The 24,458-nt window shown below is 35.3% G+C and overlaps 1 protein-coding gene across 2 annotated transcripts; it reads right to left on the bottom strand.

The window, feature by feature from the left end:
- Positions 1-1,413: 1,413 nt before the first annotated feature.
- Positions 1,414-23,032, bottom strand: LOC146944283 (ABC transporter C family member 2-like). 2 transcript variants are annotated; one of them, XM_085742682.1, is made up of 28 exons: positions 22,950-23,032; positions 21,787-22,212; positions 21,427-21,605; positions 20,150-20,189; positions 18,814-18,970; positions 18,363-18,477; positions 18,194-18,274; positions 17,891-17,915; positions 17,196-17,252; positions 16,960-17,025; positions 16,555-16,629; positions 16,181-16,288; positions 15,480-15,614; positions 15,035-15,141; positions 14,641-14,734; positions 13,568-13,735; positions 13,204-13,344; positions 8,871-9,071; positions 8,266-8,364; positions 7,992-8,144; positions 7,440-7,819; positions 6,357-6,537; positions 5,903-6,226; positions 5,045-5,801; positions 4,539-4,660; positions 2,833-3,078; positions 1,972-2,389; positions 1,414-1,827 (listed from the first exon to the last, which is right to left on the bottom strand). In XM_085742682.1, the coding sequence occupies exons 2-28, from the start codon at positions 22,117-22,119 to the stop codon at positions 1,730-1,732; spliced, it is 4,860 nt and encodes a 1,619-aa protein (XP_085598808.1). In that variant the 5' UTR covers positions 22,120-22,212; positions 22,950-23,032; the 3' UTR covers positions 1,414-1,729. The 2 variants fall into 2 exon arrangements, with proteins under 2 accessions (XP_085598808.1, XP_085598809.1); XM_085742683.1 differs by having other exon boundaries at positions 22,727-23,032.
- Between the last annotated feature and the right edge of the window lie 1,426 nt (positions 23,033-24,458).

The following is a 24,458-nucleotide window of genomic DNA, read 5'->3' on the forward strand; positions in this document are numbered from 1 at the left end:
ACATGGGTCCAACTTTTTTTAACTAGGCTTTGATCTTCACAACAAGGAAAGTGACTAGACGAGACAAAAAGCAAATGGTCTGTACCCAAAAAAAAGAGCTTGAAAAGTGAGCCACTAATAATAAGTGCGACATGACGTTGTTGTTGGAGAAGAAAATTAAGCACAAGATCCCACAATAACAGAACTACACCGTCACTCACAACCGTTGTAAAAGACATAGCGATCCCCTTTAGGCTTAAGCAACGGAACTGGAGCTAGCAAAGGCACCATCCCCATCACATTGATCGGATTTGGATTCTCTACCTTTCGATGACTTTAGGTTAAAAAGGAAGAGAATAGAAAGAAAATGGAGAAATAAAACAATAAAAGATGATAAAGATAAAGAGAAATGTAGATGATTTTCCTTCCTAAAAGTAAATAATCCTTCATGTTCGTGTCTCTCATACATACGTATTATACAATCTAAAAAAAAAAGATAGATTCACTCAAAAAATGAGAGACTTTAATTGTCTATTTGTTGCACAAGATATGAGAGTAGATAAGATAAATGTATGAATTTCTACATTTGACGACACATCATGATATGGTAGAGTAATATTCTATTTATTTTTGAAAGGATAATTTTAAAATCTACCCTTACTTTTAAAAAATGGTAAAAAAAAGTAATTTAATAATTATTTTTAAAAATTAAATGTATGATTTTCTTATAAGGGTGGTTTAAAAATTAAATGTATGATTTTCTTAAAAGGGTGGTTTTGTCATTCATTAGTTGAGCTAAGGGAAAAAAAAGGAATTAAAGGTTTAGGATTTGAATCCTAGCAAGGGAGAAAATACTAACTTAATTTTTTTTTTTTGAGGGAAAAATACTAACATAATTAACATACTAATATATATGAGAGAATTGCTTAGCTTATCTATCATACCTTTGTTTAGTAGCGTCCATATTTTCCTAAATTATAAAAAATTAATGTTAATTATTTTTCTTTCAATATTTTGAAATAGAGGGAAAAGGGGAAGAAAATCCCTCTCAATTTTAATTTACCTTCAATTTTGAGGAGTTTGAAGATAAGAAAAAATTGTTTTATAAAATTTTCAATGTACTCGCTAAAATATCATTATATAAAATAGAACAAAAAATTGTAAACAATAAATTAGTACTCTACCAATGGGGGTTGATTATAGGGGAAGAGACTAAGCTACCACAACATGGTAAATAGAACGTTCGAATTTTAGTTGGAAGAGATGCTCATATTTAGCAATAAAAATCTCTCCACTCTAAAGAAAATGTTATATCTTATCTTCTCCCGTCCTTTTAATCAAATAAAATATCTAATCAGATTCCTCTACTCCCCTACATTTTGGTTTGAATCAAATAGACACAGGATAAAAAATGCAGTTATGTGAAAAATTAAATTCATAAACGCTTGATGGCGTTAGCGATTTTAAAAAAGGCTAAGAATAGCACAATACAATATACAGAAGTAGCATAGTACAGTAAAAGAACAGCTGTCAAAATTATCTAGAACCTATTGTTTGAGAAATTTATTTTGGCATCAAAATTTGAAATGCTAATAAAAAAAATGATTTTCTTCCAAGAAATAGACAATAGGATTTATTGTATTTTCTAGGTAATCATAGCTCAGTTGTAAGCTACATCGCCAAAATATAGTTAGCAAAGCCTTGAGAATGAGTCACAGGAAACTGTGTCATCTAAATCGTGTAGCCTTCCTTACATATCAATTTGATCAAAGTTAATCGACGTGTCCTCAAAACCAAAATCTGATTGATGGAGCCTGTTCCTGGCCAATCTGCTCATCATAGCAAGACCTGATACACGGGCAGAAGCGATACAGTTACATAATAAAATGTAAAACTAAAAATCATCCTTCTAAATGCTAGACTGTCATCTGCAGAATTTGTACATTATCTCAGTGCACGTAAGGCTGTGTAAAAGATGGAACAAAATTATACCTTCAATCATCTTGTAAAGGGATGACCACCATCCCTCCGAGGATATCTGGCGTTGGTTTAAAGATTCCTCAATTTCTTTATCATGCTTCCTTTCCAAAACACCTTGCAATGTAATCAGAGCATCCTTTGTCTTATTGAGAATACTATTCTCATCTTCTACTTCCAATCGTTGCAGGTCGTTCTGTGACGATGTGAGACTGACAGCAAGAGCATACTGGGCCGCAGCAGCCCACCGAGAAGAAGCTAGCCATTTTCTCTGACCATCCAGATGTTTGTTCTCTTCTCTTTCTGTCTTGTCCCCACCATGTACTAAGCTGCGTAAGTATTGGGCATTTGCAGCACCTGTACTTTGCACCATCTTAGAGAAAGCACTACCCTCATTTGACAGTAGCTCCTCGGGGGTATTATATTCAAGAACCTTTCAAATATAAAGTTAGGCATCAGTGCAGAGCATCGAATCAAACGTCAGTTTAGAGGTTTAGATTCAAATTTTAGGCCTTTCTGCATTCGTAACAATTACTTGTTCAATTTTTCAATTTTTCTTGCTAAAACTTCCAATGATATTTTTTTTTGAAGAAGCCAAACTAGCCCACCGATATTGGCTCCGGGGAGAATCGAACCTGAGACCTTGAGAGGAGCACACTCCAAGGTCCCAAGCCAACACCACCAGGCCAACCTTATATTGGTTTAAGACCGGAGACAGCATCATCGATTAATTTCTTATGTATCATTTTATCCTTCCAGCTATTGAATCATAAGAATCCATCATGCCAACCAAACATTACCAAACTTTCAAAACAAAAGAAAAGCATTGCATCAAAAAAGATATTTAAAATCGTCAATTGACAATTGAGTGCATACCTTGCCTCCATCAAGCAAAAGAACCCGATCACAATCAATAATGGTGTTGAGGCGATGAGCAATAATGAGCATTGTACAGGATTTAAATTCCTCTCTGATTGTTTTCTGTATGAGTGCATCTGTTCTAACATCAACTGCTGCAGTTGCCTCGTCAAGTACTAAAATCTTTGATCTCCGTAACAAAGCCCTGGCAAGACTCAACAGTTGCCTCTGTCCAACACTGAAGTTCTCGCCTGCCTCGGATACCTTGACAGAGCATACTTTCATTAATGAAAAGAAGACGGGCATGTAATTATCTCTGGCACAAAATTTCACAATATGCTCAATCAAATGCAACCGCAAATTAGGGGTGAAATCAGGTCAGGCTGCCTGACACAGCCTAGCCTGCATTAGAACCGCGTTAGGCCATATACTTTTTTAAACAGACAAGGCCATGGTTACTTAGCCAGAAGGAAAAAAAAAACAGTCAAGCTCTAAAGCATCTATACAGTTTCTTAGCCTAACAGGCTGACCTATTTAAATAATATTAAAATATTTTTGTTGTTACCATCGGAATATAATTTATTTCAAATGGGTCAAAATCAAAGACTTATTAAACTTTCTAAAGATTAAAGGATATTGGTTTACATAAAAGATTTGAGTCAATAAATATATTTAGTGATAAAATTATGACCTATTTAAAGGCCCTACAGAAAAATATGCTTTCAAAAGGCTTTCGTGTTATCAAACTTAAAAAGGATTAGGTTAGACATTAAAAAAACATGTATCTCAAACAAGACAGTTTCAATTCTAGAAAGCTTGACCTAACATAGTATACTTTGACCTATATTATGACGCTATCAAGTAGTAATGATTTATTTGAGTAATTCTATTTGCTACAAAAACTTTCACAAGAACTTTTTAAGAGGGCAAAACCAATCTTATAGAGGGAAGTGGTAAAATAGATAATCATTGATAGGATAAAAAGCTAATTTACGAGTGATACACGCAGTATTAATTATTGGTGTATTCACCATTACCATAAATGAAAAGTAGAAGATATTAACTTACGAGTGATACACACAGTATTAATTAGAGGGTCAAATTTAAAAAAAAATTAACAATTAATATTACATACAAAATTGAAATTGAAAGTGACGCTCATTAAGAGTTTTTTTTTTTTTTTTTTTTGCAAACGTGACACTCATTGTGGAAGGGAGGGAGTAAAATCTAAAGGATAGTATATGGAATGGCTGCAAACGGGTGTGTATTCATGCGTACCCAAAAAGTACCAGACTAGATACATAGACAGTTACACCTACCATCTAGAAGTATCCATGAATTATAGTTTCATCCTAAATTGGACCACATATCGGGAGCATATAGCTTCCAAATTCAGCTTTAATTAATTTAATAAATTGCTCAAAGAAGCTAATCGTCTAGTTTGTATGAATGTCTGATTACACTACCTAACTATGAAAGCCGTTATTAAAGATATCACTAATCACTTACTGTAATAATAATCACAGAACTGGAATGTAGACATGTGGAAAGCAAAAGGAGTGTGGATTTCACGATAATCAAATTCAACTACATACATGAAGCATCCGAGAAAGACTTACTTGCACATTAATGCATGTCTTAAATGAAAAGTAAAGAATGCCAGCATTTCAGTGGATGTTCATCAACACAATCATGTATCTAACAAAGCAAGATTTAGCAATTACCTCAGCATCCAGCCCCAAAGAGTTCCTCCGTATCACATCCTTCAAATGTGCTCTCTCCAGAGCTTCCCAGAGATCAGCATCATTGTGTTCAGTAAATGGATCAAGATTAAATCTCACAGTTCCTATAAAAATTAAGCCGACCTCGATGTTATAATAGTAACATTTGACTTTCATATTTTAATTTTTATTTAGCTACAAGACACCAACTCAGAAGTTAAAAGCCTCTCAAGTTTCAATAATTCATAATTTAAGAACTATCCAACATTGACCAAATAAATCCCAATAGAAAACAAGGTTGAGCCTAGCCTAACCACTTGAGCATTTATGAATATTTGGCATCAGTGTTTTTAACCATGAGGCCAAGTAGCTCACCAAAGAAGAATTGCAATTTCCAATTAAACTGAATTTTAACTTTAATGAAAATGTGTTAATCCCTAGCCCTTGTCACTTTCTAATTGGACTGTCTTACTAAAAAGCGATAACAAGAGAGATGATATCTTAAATACCAGAAAAGAGAACAGGAGATTGTGGTATAATGCCAAGAACTTTCCGCAAATCAGCCAGCCCAAACTTTGCAATATCATGATCATCAATTAATATTCTTCCTTTTTCCAATTCCACGATTCGAAACAGGGCATTTAACATGCTGGATTTTCCCGCGCCAGTCCTCCCAACGATGCCAACTTTATCACTTGGAAAAATCGTGAAAGATAGACCATGAAGAACCGGAGGAAGTTCAGGCCTGTAGCGAAGAACAACTTCATCAAATTTGATGGAGCCTGAGGAAGGCCACCCAGGAGGAGGGCGGTTATCATCAATCACAGAAGGAGCCTCCGAAGGCAAATCGATGTAAGTTCCAACCCGCTCAACAGAATTTAAACTATTCTCAGCCAAACTTGCAAGTCTGAGCACACCGGTGAGCAAACTGGTAATATTCAAAGCGTAGCTGAGAAGTAATCCCATGGTGGATGCAAATTCTTGTTGGTTCTCTGCCCTGCCATTCTGCATCACAGCGAAGGTTGCAGTGAACCATATCATGAGGCCTCCTAGGGTTTCCAATCGGATTGCAAGCCACCGGTTTGCGCTTATGTTCACCAACGTGTACCGAATGTTGTTGTCCATGGATCTCCCGTTTATATCCGCCATTCGATCGTAAGCTTTGTATGCACGAATCGTTGATAGACCATTTAGTGCTTCCCCAAATTGTGCATAAACAGGAGATCTGCTAATTGAATCCAATCGCTTTACTTCACGAGCAGTGCTCTAACAAAAACAAAATAATTCGATTTATAATCTACAATTATTATTACAACACAATTTCAGGGATTCAACAAATAAACGCAGGAACAAGATGTTTATTATACCTGATAGTATAGATATGCTCCATAGAACAATACCAACAATGGCATTATTGCCCACAGGGACATCGTGCTTACAATCCCTATCAGGATGAAGGTCGAAAGAAGCTGTGAAATTTGACCTAAAAACATGCTCACAAATGGAGCCACATTACGATCGATGTCACCTAGATCTTTTGCAAACCTGTTGATGACCCTTCCGAGTGGATTTGTGTGGAAAAAAACCATGGGAGCTCGTAAGATTGAGTGAAGCATGGCTTCATGCAACCTTCTGGCAGCATAAAGACTTGATATGATTAACCAGTAAGAATTTATTAGAGACACGAAAACCTGGTAAGGACAGGGACATTCAAATTAGTATCTACGATGTTCATGCATAAAACTCTGTTCATTATTTTGAGCAAAACGATTGACTGCAACACAATGTGAATCTATTGCCATTTTATGAGAATTATTATACCTGACCAAATGATAGAGCTGCATATATGAGATTGTAGAAGGCGGGATTATAACCATCTACAGCACTCTGATCAGTCCAGTGGCTTAACCATGTGCTGCTTGACACTCGTAACGCTTCAGTTGAGAAATAGCATCCAAATAGTACTACAACAACCCAAGTGCCTCCTAATGCATTTTTGTACCTAAAAGGATTCAGAAGACAATAAGAATAAAGACCACGTAAACATACAGAAAGGCCAAGAGAAACATGATAAAAAAAAAAATTTGAAAAAGAGAAACAAGAATAAGCACCATATTCTCCTTTCTTATAGATGTTCATTATCATAAATATCTATAATCTATATAAAATGGATACCGTTGATATTTAAATAAATAGTAAATAATTATATTTACGTTGTAAATATATTTTACCTTACTCTCTAAGTTACTTAGCATAGAATATTAAAGCATAGAATATTATTTAGAATATTCCTTCTGTAAATATATCCTAGCTTAGTCTCTAAGCTACTTAACTCCTATATAATAAATCTTCCGTGGTGCTATTCAGATATGTCTCTCTTTTCTCTCTTATTAAACAGATACCAAATTTTTGTGTATATTTTTTCTTCTTCTAATTTTACCCTTCATTTAAACTATTTTAGTTTTAATTCGATCCTTCATCCAACCAAATATATGATTTTTTTTTTTAAGTATCGATACCTATATATAAAGTTGATACCAAGTTTTTGTATATCGTTTTTCATTCCAATTTTACCTCACATTTAAACTATTTTATTTACAATCATATCCTTCTTTATCCAATTAGATAACTGATTACTTTAAATAATATAAAACCTTGTATCTTGATTTATTTATTTTTTATAAAAAAAAAAGTGAACAGACAGGGCACTGCATGCTAGTATGTAAGAATGGCAATGAAGAATGGAGAATAAGCCATTTTACATATGAACGTGAGTGCAGGTGCGTATAAGAGCACATCTGTGTGTTTCTGTGAGGAACCATCATCTAGTATTTCACTACAGCAAATAGCTGCGAGCTTTCAATATTTTGATTGACATTATACTTATTCATTTAATCTTGTTACCTCATTAGAACATTCAAACTGACAACACCTGTTTCCCGTTCTTCCTGTTTAATAAGGATAGATTTTCCTCCTTTTGGTTTGCTTTCACTCTTTGCATTATCATTAACTGCTCCATTAACCACTGGTTTTGAAGAGGACTTCTGATCAGTAGCTTCAATATCTACCTTTTCTTCTTCGTACTCCTCCATTTTTCCCGCATTTTCCATCAGCTTTTGGAACAAAATCCCCTGGCTGGAGAGTTCCTCAAAAGTCCCTTCCTCCTTCACCATACCTTCATGGACCAAAATGATTCTATCAACCTGTGAAAGGAAATGCAGCTGATTTGTAACAAGAACCCGAGTCTTCCCTCTCAATTCTCCCTTGATACATTTATCAAAAACCTGAGATGATACCGAAGTGTACATTAGACAATGTTAAGACAATATCCGATTTGCATGCATAAGACGACAAAACAACACCATAAACAGCATAAATTTACTTTAGTTGAGTTTAGATCACTGAAGGAATAGAAATAACATTAAGTACTGTTGAATAACTTAGCATGAAGGTAACCTGTCTAGCCACATGTGCATCCAGAGCACTTAGAGGGTCATCAAAGACGAGTACATCCGAATTGGAGTAGACAGCTCTAGCCATGGATACTCTTTGCTTCTGACCACCGCTGATGTTTACCCCTCTTTCACCAATTTCAGTAAGATCACCGCCCTATAGTTATTAAGCATGTAAGAGAGAGAAAGAGCAAGGACCACCAAGTTGTAAATAAAAGAATCAAATTAAACATCCATTGCATCCAATCAAATTCTATAACACTCATGTATATACTCACAGGTAGTAACTCAAGGTCATGTCGCAGTTCAGTCACATCTATTGCCCTTTCATATCTTATTGGGTCAAAGACAGAACCGAACAAAACGTTATCCCGTACCTGTAGAAATAATGTTATCAGTCACCTCCCTATTTGAAAGAAAACGATAATTATCAAATGGAATAGGATATACTCACACATCTTTATGGTTAATAGCATCCGATTAATTTTATAATGTACATAACAAGATCCAATTCCCAACTTAGTTGACTAATAACAACCTATTAATTGATTATATGATGCACATAACACTAGTGGTGGAAAATGCTAGAGACCAACAATCATATAAGGTAATAGCAAAAGGCTGATTTTATATCTCTAGTATTCACTCTCAAATGCTTAATTGCAATGCATCCAAAGAAAAGGTTATTTAGGTTACTTGTTGGTTGGGAATTAGTATAAATAAGAATATATATGTTATCATTTTGTAGTCACCATTTTCAGAGCCTGTTTAGTGAATTCCTGTTTACATTTCTACTTGTTTTCTTTCTCAACAACTTCCCATCTTCTAGCTCCCAAGTTGTAAAAAGTATCAATTATTCTAAATAGATCATATCACAACTTACAGTTGCATTAAAAATCCATGAAACTTGAGGTACATAAGCTACTGTTCCTCTTAAAACAACAGTAGAATCCGCAATCGGAGGAAGTTCTCCAAGCATTGCAGATACGAGCGATGTCTTCCCTTCTCCTGTGCTGCCAACAACAGCAACTAGGCTACCAACAGGAATATCCAAATTTATGTTTGACAATGTTGCCCTCTCTGCCTGAAGAAAGAAAAAGTACATAGATTCTTTTTTGAGAAAAATCAAAAGCAAGAACGTTCACAATTCCTAATGTTATCAAATAAAAATAATTCTTCCATACAGGGCTTATTGGAAGATATCATTTTAACACAACACTGACATACAAACAAATTTCAATTCTGTCTCAGCAAGATGAAAAAAATGACAGAAAGCAAATAGGTGAAACATGATGCAAAACACAAATCTCTGTTTTTCAGCTTGAGGGAACTATTAAACAGATATCTTTAATGCAAATAATACGTCAATATATGCATCTTTAAGTGTTGAGATATTGAAAAGTTGTGACTGTTTAGTTTTAACTTCACTATTTATTGTATTGATTGTATTGATTAATCTTCTTTATTAATTAGGGGTTAACTAGGAGACTCCTACCCATATAAATGTACATTCTCCCCACATAATATGATATGAAAAACTTATTTTCAGTTTTAAGATGGTATCCAGAGCATGGTTCTGAAATCCTAGTTTTGTCTTTGGGTTCAGTCGCTGTCAAGGCTAGCCCTATATTTTTATTATATTTTCTTTTCTCAATTCAGTCGTTCGGTGTTCAAAGGCAACCGTTGCAATTTTTGTTTCGTGTTGTTTAATGGGGATCCAACCAGTTTCCTCTTCAGCCACATTGGCTCATTTCAACAATTCTATGGTGTGCCTATCTCACTCTACTAGATCATGGGTTTTAGATTCTGGTGCTTCTGATCATGTTGTTGGTGATCCCTCTCTTATCTCTAATTTGTCACCTCCTAAGATACCTCACAACATTACTGTTGCTAATGGTTCTAAGGCACAAGTTACTGGTATTGGTCAAGCTTCTCCTCTGCCATCTCTATCCTTGAATTATGTGTTATTCGTACCTGGAAGTCCTTTTAATTTGATCTCAATCAGTAAACTTACTCAATCTCTCAATTGTTTCTATAACATTTTCTTTCGACTCTTTCCTTATACAAGACCAAAGTACGGGAAAGACAATTGGAACAGGATCTTAATCACAGGGTCTCTATTATCTCCATTCTCATCCATCCACCATTTGTGGTGTTTCTGCATCTCCATATATCATTCATCGTCGTTTGGATCATCCAAGTTTGGATAAGTTAAAGGTATTAGTTCCTCACCTTTCACATTTAAAGTCATTGGATTGTGAATCATGTCAGCTTGGCAAACATGTCAGAGTATCTTTTCCAAGTCGTGTCAATAAAAGATCAATGTCTCTCTTTGATATCATCCATTCTGATGTTTGGGGTCCTAGTCGTGTGTCGTCTACTTTGGGATACAAATATTATGTCACTTTCATTGATGATTTCTCTAGATGCACCTGGATCGCCTTATTGAAGGATCGTTCAGAATTATTTGGTGCCTTTCAAACGTTTTGTTCAGAGATAAAGACCCAATTTGGTAAAACAATTCGAATTTTACGGAGTGACAATGCAAAAGAATATTTTTCTACATCATTCAACTCCTTGGCTTCTCATGGTATTATACATCAGTCCAGCTGTCCTCACACACCGCAACAAAATGGTGTCGCTGAAAGAAAACATCGTCATTTGGTTGACACAGCTCGAATTTTATTGATCAATGCTCATGCACCTTTCAGATTTTGGGGTGATGCCATTCTCACTGCCTGTTATTTGATAAACCGCATGCCATCATCGGTATTGGGTAATGAAATTCCATACTCACTTTTGTTTCCTAAGGATCCTCTGTACGCTGTCCCTCTTCGTGTGTTTGGATCTACGTGTTTTGTACATGATCTCTCTCCTGGCCGTGATAAATTGTCTGCTCGAGCTGTTAAATGTGTTTTTGGGATATTTTAAAACCCAAAAGGGGTATCGTTGTTATTCTCCATCTGCACATCGTTTTTATGTTTCAGCAGATGTTACTTTCTTTGAGGATAAACCATTTTTTGCTTCACCCACTACATCTGGTTCTACAACTTCTACATCCGATGTTACTACTTCCCAGGTGATGCCCATTCCTCTATTTGAGCCATTTGTCTCTACTCAAAATCCTCCACAGTCACAAGGTAACGATGAGTTCCGTTGATATGGTATTACTTATGAGCGTCGACATGTTGAAGCTCCAGAAACAGCTCCTATTGATTCCAATAATTCAGGTCCTAAGACCCCTGCTACTAATTCTGGTGATTCAGATATTGTTCTAGTCTCTTCTCCTGCTGCGGTTCCACCTGAGCGTCCTATTGACTTACCTATTGCTCTTCGTAAAGATAAAAGGTCTACCACTAATCCTCATCCTATTTATAATTTTTTGTGCTACCACCGATTGTCTCCTTCCTACTTGGCTTTTGTTTCTGCTCTTTCAACTGTCTCAATTCCTAAGACACTTCATGAAGCATTATCTCATCCAGGGTGGAAACAGGCCATGATTGATGAGATGATTGCGTTAGAATCAAACCAAACTTGGGAGCTTGTTCCACCTCCTCTTGGAAAATCTATTGTTGGTTGCAGGTGGGTGTTTAATGTCAAAGTGGGACCTGATGGACAGGTTATCGATTAAAGGCTCGGTTAGTGGCAAAAGGTTATACTCAAGTTTATGGTCAGGATTATAGTGATACCTTCTCACCAGTTGCAAAGATGACATCTGTTCGCCTCTTTATAGCTATGGCTGCAATGAGACGATGGCCCCTGTTTCAGTTGGATATCAAAAATGCTTTCTTGCATGGTGACTTGGAAGAAGAGATTTATATGGAGCAACCTCCTGGGTTTGTTGCTCAAGGGGGGCATGGTTTGGTATGCAAATTGAAAAAGTCCTTGTATGGATTGAAACAATCGCCTCGAGCATGGTTTGGTCGATTCAGCAAAGTTCTACAACAGTTTGGGATGACCCGTTGCGAATCAGATCATTCTGTTTTTCTTAAATGCTCAACATCAAATAAATATATCTACCTTGTGGTTTATGTTGATGATATTGTAATTACCGGTGATGATTACGAAGGTATCAAGGCATTAAAACATCTATTTCAAAACTTTCAGACTAAGGACTTAGGTCCTCTTCGTTACTTTCTCGGGATTGAAGTGGCTCAATCAAACTCTGGTATTGCTATCTCTCAGAGGAAGTATGCCCTTGATATTTTGGAGGAAACAGGTCTTATAGATTGTAAATCAGTTGATACTCCTATGGATCCTAATGTAAAGCTTCTTCCTAACCAGGGGAGCCCTATTATGATCCAGGCAGATACCGAAGACTAGTGGGAAAATTGAATCATCTCACCTTGAGCAGACCGGACATATCTTTTCCAGTTAGCGTCGTAAGTCAGTTTCTTAACTCTCCTTGTGTCAATCATTGGAATGCAGTCGTTCGAATTCTTAAGTATATCAAAAGAGCACCCGGAAAAGGACTTGTTTTCACTAATAGAGGCCACACAAATATTGTTGGGTAGTCAGATGCTGATTGGGCAGGAGATGCAAGTGATAGACGGTCTACTTCTGGTTATTGCATTTTTGTGGGCGGAAATCTGATTTCATGGAAGAGCAAAAAGCAGACTGTTGTCGCCCGGTCGAGTACATGAGCCGAGTATCGAGCTCCGAGTATCGAGCTATGGCTCATACTACATGTGAGCTTGTGTGGTTGAAACATTTACTGCAAGAATTACATTTTTGTGAGGTTGGTCAAATGGTACTTGTATGTGATAATCAATCAGCTTTACACCTCTCCTCCAATCCAGTTTTTCAAGAGAGGACAAAGCATATCGAAGTTGACTGTCACTTTCTTAGAGAGAAGATTATCACTGGAATCATCAGAACCTCATTTGTCAATTCCAAGGATCAACTTGCTGATATCTTTACTAAATCTCTACGGAGTCCTCGGATAACTTACATATGTGACAAGATGGATGCATATGATGTATACGCACCACCTTGAGGGGGAGTGTTGAGATATTGAAAAGTTGTGACTGTTTAGTTTTAACTTCATTATTTATTGTATTGATTAATCTTCTTTATTAATTAGGGGTTAACTAGGAGACTCCTACCCGTATAAATGTACATTCTCCCCACATAATATGATATGAAAAACATATTTTCAGTCTTAAGATTAAGTAATGATGAAATATGCAAGCATGTGATGATAAAAGATTGTGGACCTTTGCATCCCAAGAAAAGTATCCATTCCTGATTGAGATGGCTGGTAACCCTGGCTCAAGAGGTGGATTTGGTAGAAGTATTCTCTCTTCAGCTAAGAGCAACTCCTCTAGACGTTTCAACGATACATTTGCATTAACCACCTTTAAAACAAAATGAAGAATCAGGCCAGTGTGAACTCCACCAATCTATTTGGTATGGCATTTATTTATTCATATGTTTTGCTAAACAGGATAACTCTGATTCTGTTATTTATGAATAACTGATGGAAAAGAAAAGGAAAAACAAAGAGGTAAAGAGAGAATATAAGAACATAGGATAATGCGCCCTGCTGTAAAAACTCGGAAAAATGCAAAGGAGAATAACCTGAGTTATAATATTTGGAAGCATGAAGAGAGGAAATCGAAGCACAGCAAACAGAGAAAGCGATGTGAAAGCTCTTGCAGGTGTCAAATCCCCTCCAAGCAAGGTGAACACTCCAAACGAAATCACAGTTACAAAAACTGGAATGCTATTTAGTATAAATGAATTACACTGCCAAGAAGAAATCAATAAAGAGATGAAGTCAAGAAGCAATGCCGGAAAAAAATATATATACTTACAGGTTTTCATGATTAATACGCGTTTTCTATGCTCAATGTTAAATACTAATATTTCAAGAAAATGAAACTCTTGAACACTATCAATCATTATAATAATTCAGCATTATAATCTTTATAGTCTATTATTTGATTTGGGGTATGTGTGAAGGGGTATGTGTTTCATTGAGATTTTTATTTCATTTAAATAAGTTTCTTTTTTTATCACGATATCATCCATCATACATCAACTATTTTAACTTTTGTCATTCCTTTGTGTTGAGAATGATTGATCAGTGAGTATCATGACCTAACAGCTACTTAAGTTCAGCTTTGGAGGAGGAAAGACATAGATGTAGGTTCACCTCTGTCACTCAGATTCCCTCTGTAACTGCTATGGACTGTTATAACTATGTCAGTCCTTTGTTGTATAAGATTGTAATTGTAATATATTATTTTCTGTTTTCTCCATTTATGACTCTGTTTTCTCTTAATTCAACACTATTATTTAGGTATTATTATGATTTACTTCCTGATTTCCCTATTCATTTATAATCAGGAGAATTGGTTTTTTGTATCCAGCAAACTATAATCAAGTTACTATTCAGTTACTATCAATAATATTCAAAGTCTTCATTAGTTTTGTTCTCTTTTTATCTAAACCCTATAATTTGAAGGTCCACAGGAGCCCAACACGAGAACAGTTGAATTCTAATGGAAGCACATCCAACATCCATGCAGTGCAATACAGAAATTGGTTTCTTTAGGGTAACCAAAACTTATCTATGCAGGGAAGCAAAGATAAAAAAGCTGCAAAACAAATAATGATAGGAACATAAATGCATTAGTAACATTCCATACCGCTGCAAGTAATGATGCTTTTCGAAACCATGATAATTCATCATTTCGTACGTTCACTACTCTAGACTGGAAACTACTCTCCCACGCGTAGCATCTATAAGCATGTTCAAATAATCAACAAAAAAGCAGTTAGAACTGAACACTTTATATAAGAAAATATTATTATATAGGGTTTGTCTAACATGTGCAATATTGCACATGTTAAAGTAACTAAATAGCAACTATTTATTGAAAAACAGCAATTATTTATTAAAAAATTATATATTTAATAGAAAATACACAAGTTCCAATACAAACACACTACTTTAAACTTCTTAACATGTGCAAATTTGCACATGATAGAAAAACCCTATTATGTAAACAAACAGCTAATCATTTGTGGTAAAAGACGTACTTTACAGTGTCCATAGCAGCCAAAATTTCATTCATGAGACCGATTCTCTTGTCTGTGCGTTGTAATCCTTCCTTAGACAGCTTCTGCATTCTGCTGATGATTACTGTCTGCATCCACAAATCATGTCATCATTCATGTTTTCAGTAAGCTTTCATGATGATTGAAAATAGTCAGACCAGGGATAACATGCCACAAGCCCAGAACAAAATTACTAATCTAAATCTATATTGTTATCTAATGAAAAATACATATTTGGTGCTTCAAAAAGCAAATTTATATCAGAATTCAGAACCTCATTACCTTGATGGATGACAATGAAGAATGGGTCATCAAAGGTAAGGAGAGAGGAAAGGGAATATGTTATAATTTTTCCTGAGAGTGTATTTATACTAAAAATGGTGCAGTGCAAGTATATGGTATAAATTAAGTAGGTGAACGTTTGTACCTGTAATGGAAACATAAGAACTAGCAACAAAGCACCAAGAAGGGAGGCAACACCTAATTCTTGGTAAAGAAGAACCATTGCAATAGTAATTCGAAAGGGAGCTGACCACAAAGTGTGAAGTGATTGGCATATTTGCTGTTCAAGGGAATAAAATAATAAAGAAGTTAATTGCAAGGAGGCAGTATAGCAACGTCAAACATATTATTGAGCAAAATTACCATACAAAAATTTCATTAAGTTGTTTACAAGAGAAATTATATTAATATCTCAAAGATTTTGGGCTCCACGACCATTTCTGTACAATATTAAAATTTCCCACGGTATATATCCATTTCTATTTTCAAAACAAGTTGAATAAACTGGGTTGTTTTCTTTTAGTGGTGAAGTTTCGGTTTGTCCTTCCACTCCAGAGAATTTATTTGACAACTTCAATAATTGATCGATTTAGTAAATAATCTGTAGCTTGACAATGCCACCATTGGACATGTAATTTAAAATTTCAGTTTTAACTTTCAAGTACGGGTTAGTTTGATATAATTGGTTACTATGTTTCCAACTAATACCACTTACTAAAGATGCATGTTACAGTCAAATCCAGTATCGTCCTATTTAACAGCTTCAAATCAGGTGGATCTTTCATACATGTCAGCAGCAACAATTAGAATAGACATCAGATGATAGGGAGGAAAGGAAAACCATACCTGAAGTGACTCAGCATCAGTAGTCATCAAGTTGGTTATTTTTCCAGATGCAAATTGTTTTCGCGATTCGTGAGTAAGCCTTAGAGACTTGCGAAATACTGCTGCCACCTACAAGGAAGGAAAATGGAACACCAAACTCACCATGTTAAGTGCAACCGAGTGAACATGAATATCAATTGAAACATGCAGAGCTACTCCTGGCTTAAGATCATGTGTGTCACTGCCAAAAATATTGACATGGCTAGATTTTCAGCCAAAGCATGGAACTAGAGCTCCACAACCTATGCTTCAAAGATGCTACTCATAGACCCTTGTTCAAAAAATGAAGCTTTAGGCAGCTCTTGCCACATTGTTTGGACAGAAGAAAGAATTACCAGCGTTGATCTCAGACGATAACCAACACGCATGACATTCTGAAAATATTGAGCTTCACTTAGCACCCCGAAGACCTACCAAACAAAATTTCAGATAGATCTTAGTCAAATCTCCCAAAAGCTATATAGTACTTGCCTGATAAACCCAACCCATCATGTAGTTTGGCACAGTTTAGTTAAAACCAAAAACATCTTCACTGTTTATCATCATTTGTAAGCATGCAAAGGAAAATATGAAACAGTACAAGAACTGCAATTGAACTTTTAGAATCCGAAATAAGCAAATAAATAATTAAGCATCAAAACTGCTGGCTTCGCAATGCATTCAATACGAATCTCAGCAAACAGTATTTAATCGGATTTTTTCATTCCCCTCAAAAAAGAAAAGTCAGATTTGTTTCATACCACTCCGACAAATATTGCGAAGGCATAAATGTAGCCCATTCCGGCAGGATCACCATTTTGCATAGACTGCAGACAATTCATGATACAAGTCAATTAACATCAAGAAAATTGTTAAACATTAATAATAGTAAGGTATTTAGAGAATATTAGTGCCAATGTATGTAAAACATTATGGGCTGATCTACTATTAATCTTGTTCTAGTACTACTTGACAATTCATGAAAAGAGTAACTAACCTGTAGAAGCTGGTTCAATATAAGTGGGCCTGTAAATTGGGAAAGATCATTGCCGATCTACATATTGCAAACAGGAGAGCAAATAAATTAGATGTAAAATTCTCAACTTAACAGTTCAGTCAGGCTAAAGTATCACTCCAAATCATCAAAAGCACATCTACCCACAGATTTCATAATGGAAAGCATAACATCAGATAGCCGGTAAAAGTCTGAACAATTGTACAGCATTGCAACGGGCAGATCACTCGATGCCAGTGACGTCTAATACCAATTTCTTAAGTTGATAGTTGATGTGACAGCACCAACTTATTTGATGCATATGTATTTTAAGAATCATTTTGTGAGGCAGTAGATATATAAGAAAACTAATCACCGATTTAAAATGAAAGTGTTCTATATATAACCTTGCAGGAACATCAGGACACCATATATAGTTTAACATGCAGCAAACTCCAAAGGATCCATAATCCATATATGTGGCAAACTTTTGACTAAGATGTGAACGTTAATCTACTCCTAACATATTCAACAGTTTAAAACAAACAAAACTTTCCTTTATTTTGATTTTTGAATTCATATCAAATGCTGAATACCAAAATCCTCACAAGGAGAACAGTTTATTATGTTAAATCATGCTAGAAATGATGTTCATCCATGACATCTAATTAACGGGAAGAAAAAAAAAGGTACATTACCTTGAAAATGCCCCCAAACCAAAACCTACAGAATCAAAACGAAATAAAATCAAATGAAGTGCAGATAAAAAAAATAATTAACCAACATAAAATCATAAGTTATATCTCTAGCATCTACCTCTAATTAAGGGGTGAGCTTGGGGAAATTTACGTACAATATGCTTCAACCTACAGTTTCTCTATATTATCTTTATCTACCTACAATTTTGCCAAACTCTTGCTTCTCTCTTCACTTTTTCAACAGGATATATATGGTATCGAAACAAAAAGGACATTGATCTGCAAATCCTTGTTTATACATACCTTCCTCCAAGGCTTGCATTTAATGCTCTCAAAAGCCAAGGTTTTGATTTCTGAGACTCCTCGGCCCAAAATTTCTGGAATCTACAGATCCGAGAGAGATATTATAAACCAAACTTTAAACAATAATTTCAGTAGAAAGAAGAAAAATTATAGGAGAAATTAAACATACGTATTCTGCAATGCCTCTGTCCTCTCCCATGTATCTAATTTCCATATATCTTTCTCTGTAAGTGGTCTTTCATATCCTAGTTTCATAATGGGATTCATCCAAGAAAAAACCATCTCTGCAAAAGGAACAATTCAAAACCAGTTAACCATGCATACACTATGAACAGAGTTTTCACAATTCTACCTTCAAAATTGATGACCATATAAAAATAAAAATAAAAGAATTATTCTAAACAAAAGGCAGCGTATCTTATAATTTTCACTTAAGTGGTAACATACTAACATCTAATACCAGCAGCAGCAGCAAAAACAGAAAAAAATAATAACTTAATCAGCAGAGTGACTGTTCAGATCCTTCTTCACATAAACCTTTAATGCATTTTCCAATAGCTCAATATAAACAGAATTACCAACTGTTGGAATTAACATTTCATTAATATCTGTATACGTACTTGACCATAAGCCAGCTCGCCTTTCTGGACATATGAGCTCTCCTTCAGGGAGTTCATCATATGCAGTATCATTAACAATTTCACTAGCAATAGGGGTATAGCCTGGATAAGGATCCAAAGTAGGGACATACACAAGCAAAAGTATTCCAAACAAAACCTGGACCCAAGAGAAGATAAATATTACTTTCCTTTACATAAAGAGTTGAAATTGAGGGAAAATACAAGTAGGAGGAGGATAAGATGCCCTCCAAAATAGAGAACGGGGGAAAAAAGAAACCTATAAGGAGGAAGAGCTCAATAATGCATCTAAACTGCCCAATCAAACTGTCTATGTGTAATAGCAACTCCCTCAAACAAACTTAAGTGGAGATAACAGTTAAGACAACCTTATCCCCTCACAGATTTTAGTCATTAAGAAATACTCTTTATAAGGTGAGTGTTGTAGTCTGGAAAAATGTAATAAAGAATTGAAGGGATTAGCAAGGCAAATGTCCAAGCAATGTTGTAACAAGCTGGGCATAGTTATTGTATAGCTTGAAGAGAGCCTTAAAGAGTAATGTCAGGATAACGGGTAAAGTAAGTTTTGGGACAGGCTTGAACAAGTCGTACCATACATGCTTTGATAGTGTTAAGAGTCTCGCATTGGATGAAAGATTAAGTGAGGGGTAATCCTCACTTTACAAGCCGGTTTTGTAAGGACGAGTTAGGCCCAATATAAAATTTGAGATGGTATCAGAGTCTCTTCCAAAATTTGCTGGGACATCTGCCATCAGGTTTCCGCCATCGGGCACATCATTTCTATCCACGCACTAAGCCCAGTAGTGCTGGGCGTGAGGGGGTGTTAAGAGTCCCACATTGGATGAGAGATGGCCAGAGGATATGTTTATACATGGGGGTAATCCTCACCTTACAAGCCAGTTTTCTAAGGATGAGTTAGGCCCAATATAAAATCTGAGAGATAGTATAAATGTTTGTGGAGCCGAACTGTATCAAGTTACCATGTCCCAGTAGCCAGCAATTCACCGACTCTATGATTTATGCTATCCATGTATATTACTTTTTAAAACACATTACAGGTTTTTGCAACAAAACCCTTCAAAGGAGAAAGCTCGTATTTCAACAAAGGTCCACTCTGAACCAATTAAGAAAGCTACAGCCAACTTTAGACACAAAGTAGCACTCCTTTTGAAAGGTCCACTCTGAACCAATTAAGGAGCCTAATGCTAGCTTCAAAAGTGTGTTTTGGATTTGCAAACAGAACATGAAGTATCAATCAACCAGTAACAATAGAAACATAACCAATGATCATACTAAATCTGATGAGTGTAGGAAATACCTGGCAGACCACCTCACTGATGTACAAATACAATACTGATCTGTAAAGGAAACAAAAATGTTGGATTTAGAAAAACAATGACGGGAAAAACATATTGCCTTGAGCATGAAGCAGATGAAAAATACTGATTGCTTAATTCCCATTGCGTGATATGCCTAGTTATATACTAATATAAATCTACACACACACACAAAATATGTATATGAGTATCAGTCTTTTTTTAAAAAAATATTTACTTAAAAATGGAATGAAAGAAATAGGAGGTGATGCGTAGGAATCAGAACACATGTATTTCCAGGTCAACACCTCACTTTTGGGTGAGTAGGGGAGGGGAATACGAGCGTATAATGTCATGAAATGATGATGATGATGATGATGATGTAATATGATACACAAAACAATACATGGTACATAGTATATGACCATGCATGTGTATAGTCGCCCCAGATTAGATCTGCACGCCACTACGACAAAACAAGATTTTAAAACATTAGCTAAAAGGGAGACTAAAGTAAATTCCAAGGGTAACTTTTTGATAATACAGGTTTGTTTCAGCGCAGGTTGATGCTTTTTGGAGGAATGGGGGGATGAAAACAAGTATTTGAACTGCAGATTTAGCAGAGGACAAACAAATTCTATTAAGGTGAAAAAAGAATCACAAACATTACCACAGGTCTTACACTTTAAGTGCCTTGGAACTATCATATATATAAAGTAAAAGGGCAACCCGGTGCACTAGAGCTCCCGCATATGCAGGGTCCGGGAAGGGGTCCCACCATTTGGTGTATTGTACGCAGCCTTACCCTGTTTTACACAAGAGGCTGTTTCCAGGACTTGAACCCGTGACCTTTCAGGTCACGGGTTCAAGTCCTGGAAACAGCCTCTTGTGTAAAACAGGGTAAGGCTGCGTACAATACACCAAATGGTGGGACCCCTTCCCGGACCCCTCATATATATAAAGTAATGAGGAAATAAATGGAGAAGTCAACTATATACTCAGGTAGGGCTGATGAAATATAAGAATGTTTTGGCTGGATTAACAATAGAAAATTACATCTCAAACGAAGGAAAAATTTGTTCCAGTTATATGACTCGCAATTTTGTATGGTGCTGAATGTTAAGTGATATAAAACCAACAAGAAAATAAACTTAGTGTTGCAGATATGAGACTGTTACGAGGGATGAGTAGCTACACAAGACAATATAGGAGTAAAAATATAATCATCACCATTATTGCCAGCAAGCCACATAACATAACAAATGTAATATGGCCAAACCTGCTATAAAGTTCCTGGACAGAAATGATGAAATTGAACAAAACAGCACCCCCTACAGCAGCATAAATCAAACCAAATCGGACAAACCATCGGAATTCATAGATGTAAACTTTAGTTTCAATCCCAAGCAAAACCAGCATAGAGCACCAAGCAAGAGCCTCAATAATCAGCGATGTTATCTGCCAATAGATGATATTGCAGCTTTAATGTCCAACCAGAAGAAATAAAAGGTATGGTGTGCAAAAATGATAAGCTAACAGCAGCTTAAACAAATAAGCACTTTTAAATTGCAATTATATGAAGCATTAATAAGATAAAGGAAACCAAATCATAGGTGCAGTGATCAGAATCATGGCGCACCTCAAACGGAGCAAGTTGAGACTGCCCGTCTAAATTTAGAACCGATACTCCCATAATCAATCTGTATAAAGGCTCTGCCACACAATATGCAGCGAAAATCCCAAGAACATAATTGTAGACATTTGACCTTAAACGAAACCTCTTGACGCGAAAATCCTTCTGAATCAACCATATACGATAGATGCACAAGCCTAGAATCACCAAATGAGAAATACCAATCACCAAAGAGTCGACCGCACAAGGAGTGTAAGCACCAAAAGCATTCTGAACTGTTCTTGTCCACACTCCATTTTCAACCGGCTGACAATACCAATCCAACGGATCGAAAGCCATTTTTATCAAACAGCTTTGGTGAAGAAACAATTCAAGTTCAAATACCACACATCAGCACGAAATTCTCCCCTCTCTCCTCTTCAAATGATGATCCTAACAACAATAACAGTAAAAATAAGCATCCATAATTTCTTGTCTCTTCATCATTTATTATCCTCAAATGAATAGAAAAATAATAAAATCAAGCATTCACATTTCACTACTCGAAGAAACTCAAGCATCTAGAAGAAAATATTTGACTGCCTGAATTACCACTAATTCCTATTCCAACTAACAAAAATCATTTCTAATAGCACTGACACCTCTGATAAAAGGCGTGTCCAGTATCCGATGTAATTACGTCCAATTAATTCATTTTATCAAAATATTATCGGTGTCAACGTGTCAGGTGTCTCTGCATCACTACTTCATACTTTCTACTACTTTTTTAAGAACAAATTAACAAGGTTGCAAACAAATTAACAAACTACTATCAGTATAAAGAGATAAAAAAAAAAAAAAAAATTAACACGGTTGCAAACACAAATACAGTCTACTTATGCAATTCTAATTCGCTAGATTAGATTTTATGAACCTAAAATCAAATTCACTTGCAGGTTTCTCTAACTTGAACTGAAAATCGTTAGTTCACAGTTTAGTGTAGATTTTTTGAGCTAAGTAGAAGATTAAGATTAACAAAATCAAAACAAAGCAACAAAGTGAAAATTAAAGTAGAATTGAAAAAGCTAAATTGATAGATGCGAATAAATTTTTGCAGAAGGAAGAAAAAATTGAACGAAAGGCGAGGATCCCGAGGAGAAGCGACGAATGAGAAGTAAGAAGAGAGATACCTGATGAGAGAAATGAAATGAAGCGAAAAAGGTTCTGAAACGAGAAAAGAAAAAGTAGAGAAAAGTTTGTGGAGAAAGAAGACAAAAGAGAATTGGAGGATAATATCTTATTTATAATAATGTTGAAGTGAAGTGTGGTAGAGAAAAGAACGAGTGGAAAATTTGGAATGAGATTAGATTCAGTCACATACACGTGAATGTGAATGAGTTTTTGTGATGTAGTATAGTACCTAATGAGTTTGTGATGTGTGGAATTCAAAGGTGTGAATGAAAAATACCAACACCTTAATTGCTAGGACGGAGTCCATTCTATCATGTCTCTTTCGATGCACTATAAACTTACTTTCATGCGTCACACCTTACGACTCCTATTAATGACAAGTACATATTTTGTTTAGTTTATCATAGGTTTCTTCCTACTATAGTCAATCATGTACAAACACTTGCCTTTTCCCTTTTGTCAATCATGTATGTACAAACACTTTTACCATTTCCATTTTAGTAGTTGAGATTCAAATTTTAATTTACCATATTCAATATTTGTTGGTTAAAATAATCACATCACATATTATAAGCACAAATAATTTATTTGAGTTTATTACTCTTTGTTGAACTTGAAAGTTACGTCATGTATAGACTAATGAGATGTGATATTTGTACACATCTTTCTAAACAACTTTTATGATAACTTTGTTTTTCTATTTTGATTTGTCAAAATCAATAGAAAGAGAAAAGGGTAGAGAGACAATAAAAATATAATGTGAGTATGAGAGAGAAAGTTGTCAAAAAGTTGTTAGAAATTGGTTGTACAAATATCATTTCTCTAGATTAATATATCCCCGTGAACATAGCTCAGTTGACAAGGACATGCATTATTATATGCAGGGGTCGGTGTTCAAACCCCGGACACCTCACTTATTCAACTTGAAAAATGTGAATTCTAGCCACTATGCTACTTAACCAAAAAAATGTACTGTATAGACTAATATCTACTCCCTCCGTTAAAAAATACATGTCGCAGTTTTATAATGTGTATTATTCGCATAGTTTATTTTGACTATATTTTCTTTATCTGATATATAATACATATGTTATTGTATAAGATTTTGTTCGATTTGTTTCAATGAATATTTTTAAAATATAAAAATTTATAAATTTTTATCATTGATAATTAAAGATATTTAAAAAAAATATATAATGAAAGATATTAATGTTCAAAGTTGTGTATTGACATGTGTGAAATGGTTGATTGCAACATATATTTTGAAACAGAGAGAGTATCAACTGTGATTCTTTTTCTTCACTCGTTACGTCGAGTTGTGGGTTCCTTACTTACTCCAAAGAGTGGCACGTGAGAAGGCTTTCGGGGAGTTGAGTTACTAAACTAAGAAATGCATAAAATAAAAGATAGAAGCGGAAAGGTAAAGGGATAAAAATTTGAAGCAAAAAAAATAGTTTGTTTGATTGATTATGTGTGTTAGAAAAATTTACAAGGTCGGTATTTATAGG

The sequence above is a fragment of the Medicago sativa genome, chromosome 2 (genome assembly GCF_051527215.1).
Source record: "Medicago sativa cultivar Bolivia chromosome 2, Bolivia_mono, whole genome shotgun sequence".
Classification (NCBI taxonomy): domain Eukaryota; kingdom Viridiplantae; phylum Streptophyta; class Magnoliopsida; order Fabales; family Fabaceae; genus Medicago; species Medicago sativa.

Bases quoted from the DNA above. Each gene is read 5' to 3' on its own strand.
- LOC146944283 (XM_085742682.1), bottom strand. From the start codon at position 22,119: ATGGCTTTCGATCCGTTGGATTGGTATTGTCAGCCGGTTGAAAATGGA. The intron at 17,253-17,890 runs GTAATGTACCTT...TGCAATATGTAG, and splicing joins GGTTTGGGGGCATTTTCAAG to ATCGGCAATGATCTTTCCCA. The intron at 6,227-6,356 runs GTATAATAATTC...TGTCCTTACCAG, and splicing joins CAGCTCTATCATTTGGTCAG to GTTTTCGTGTCTCTAATAAA.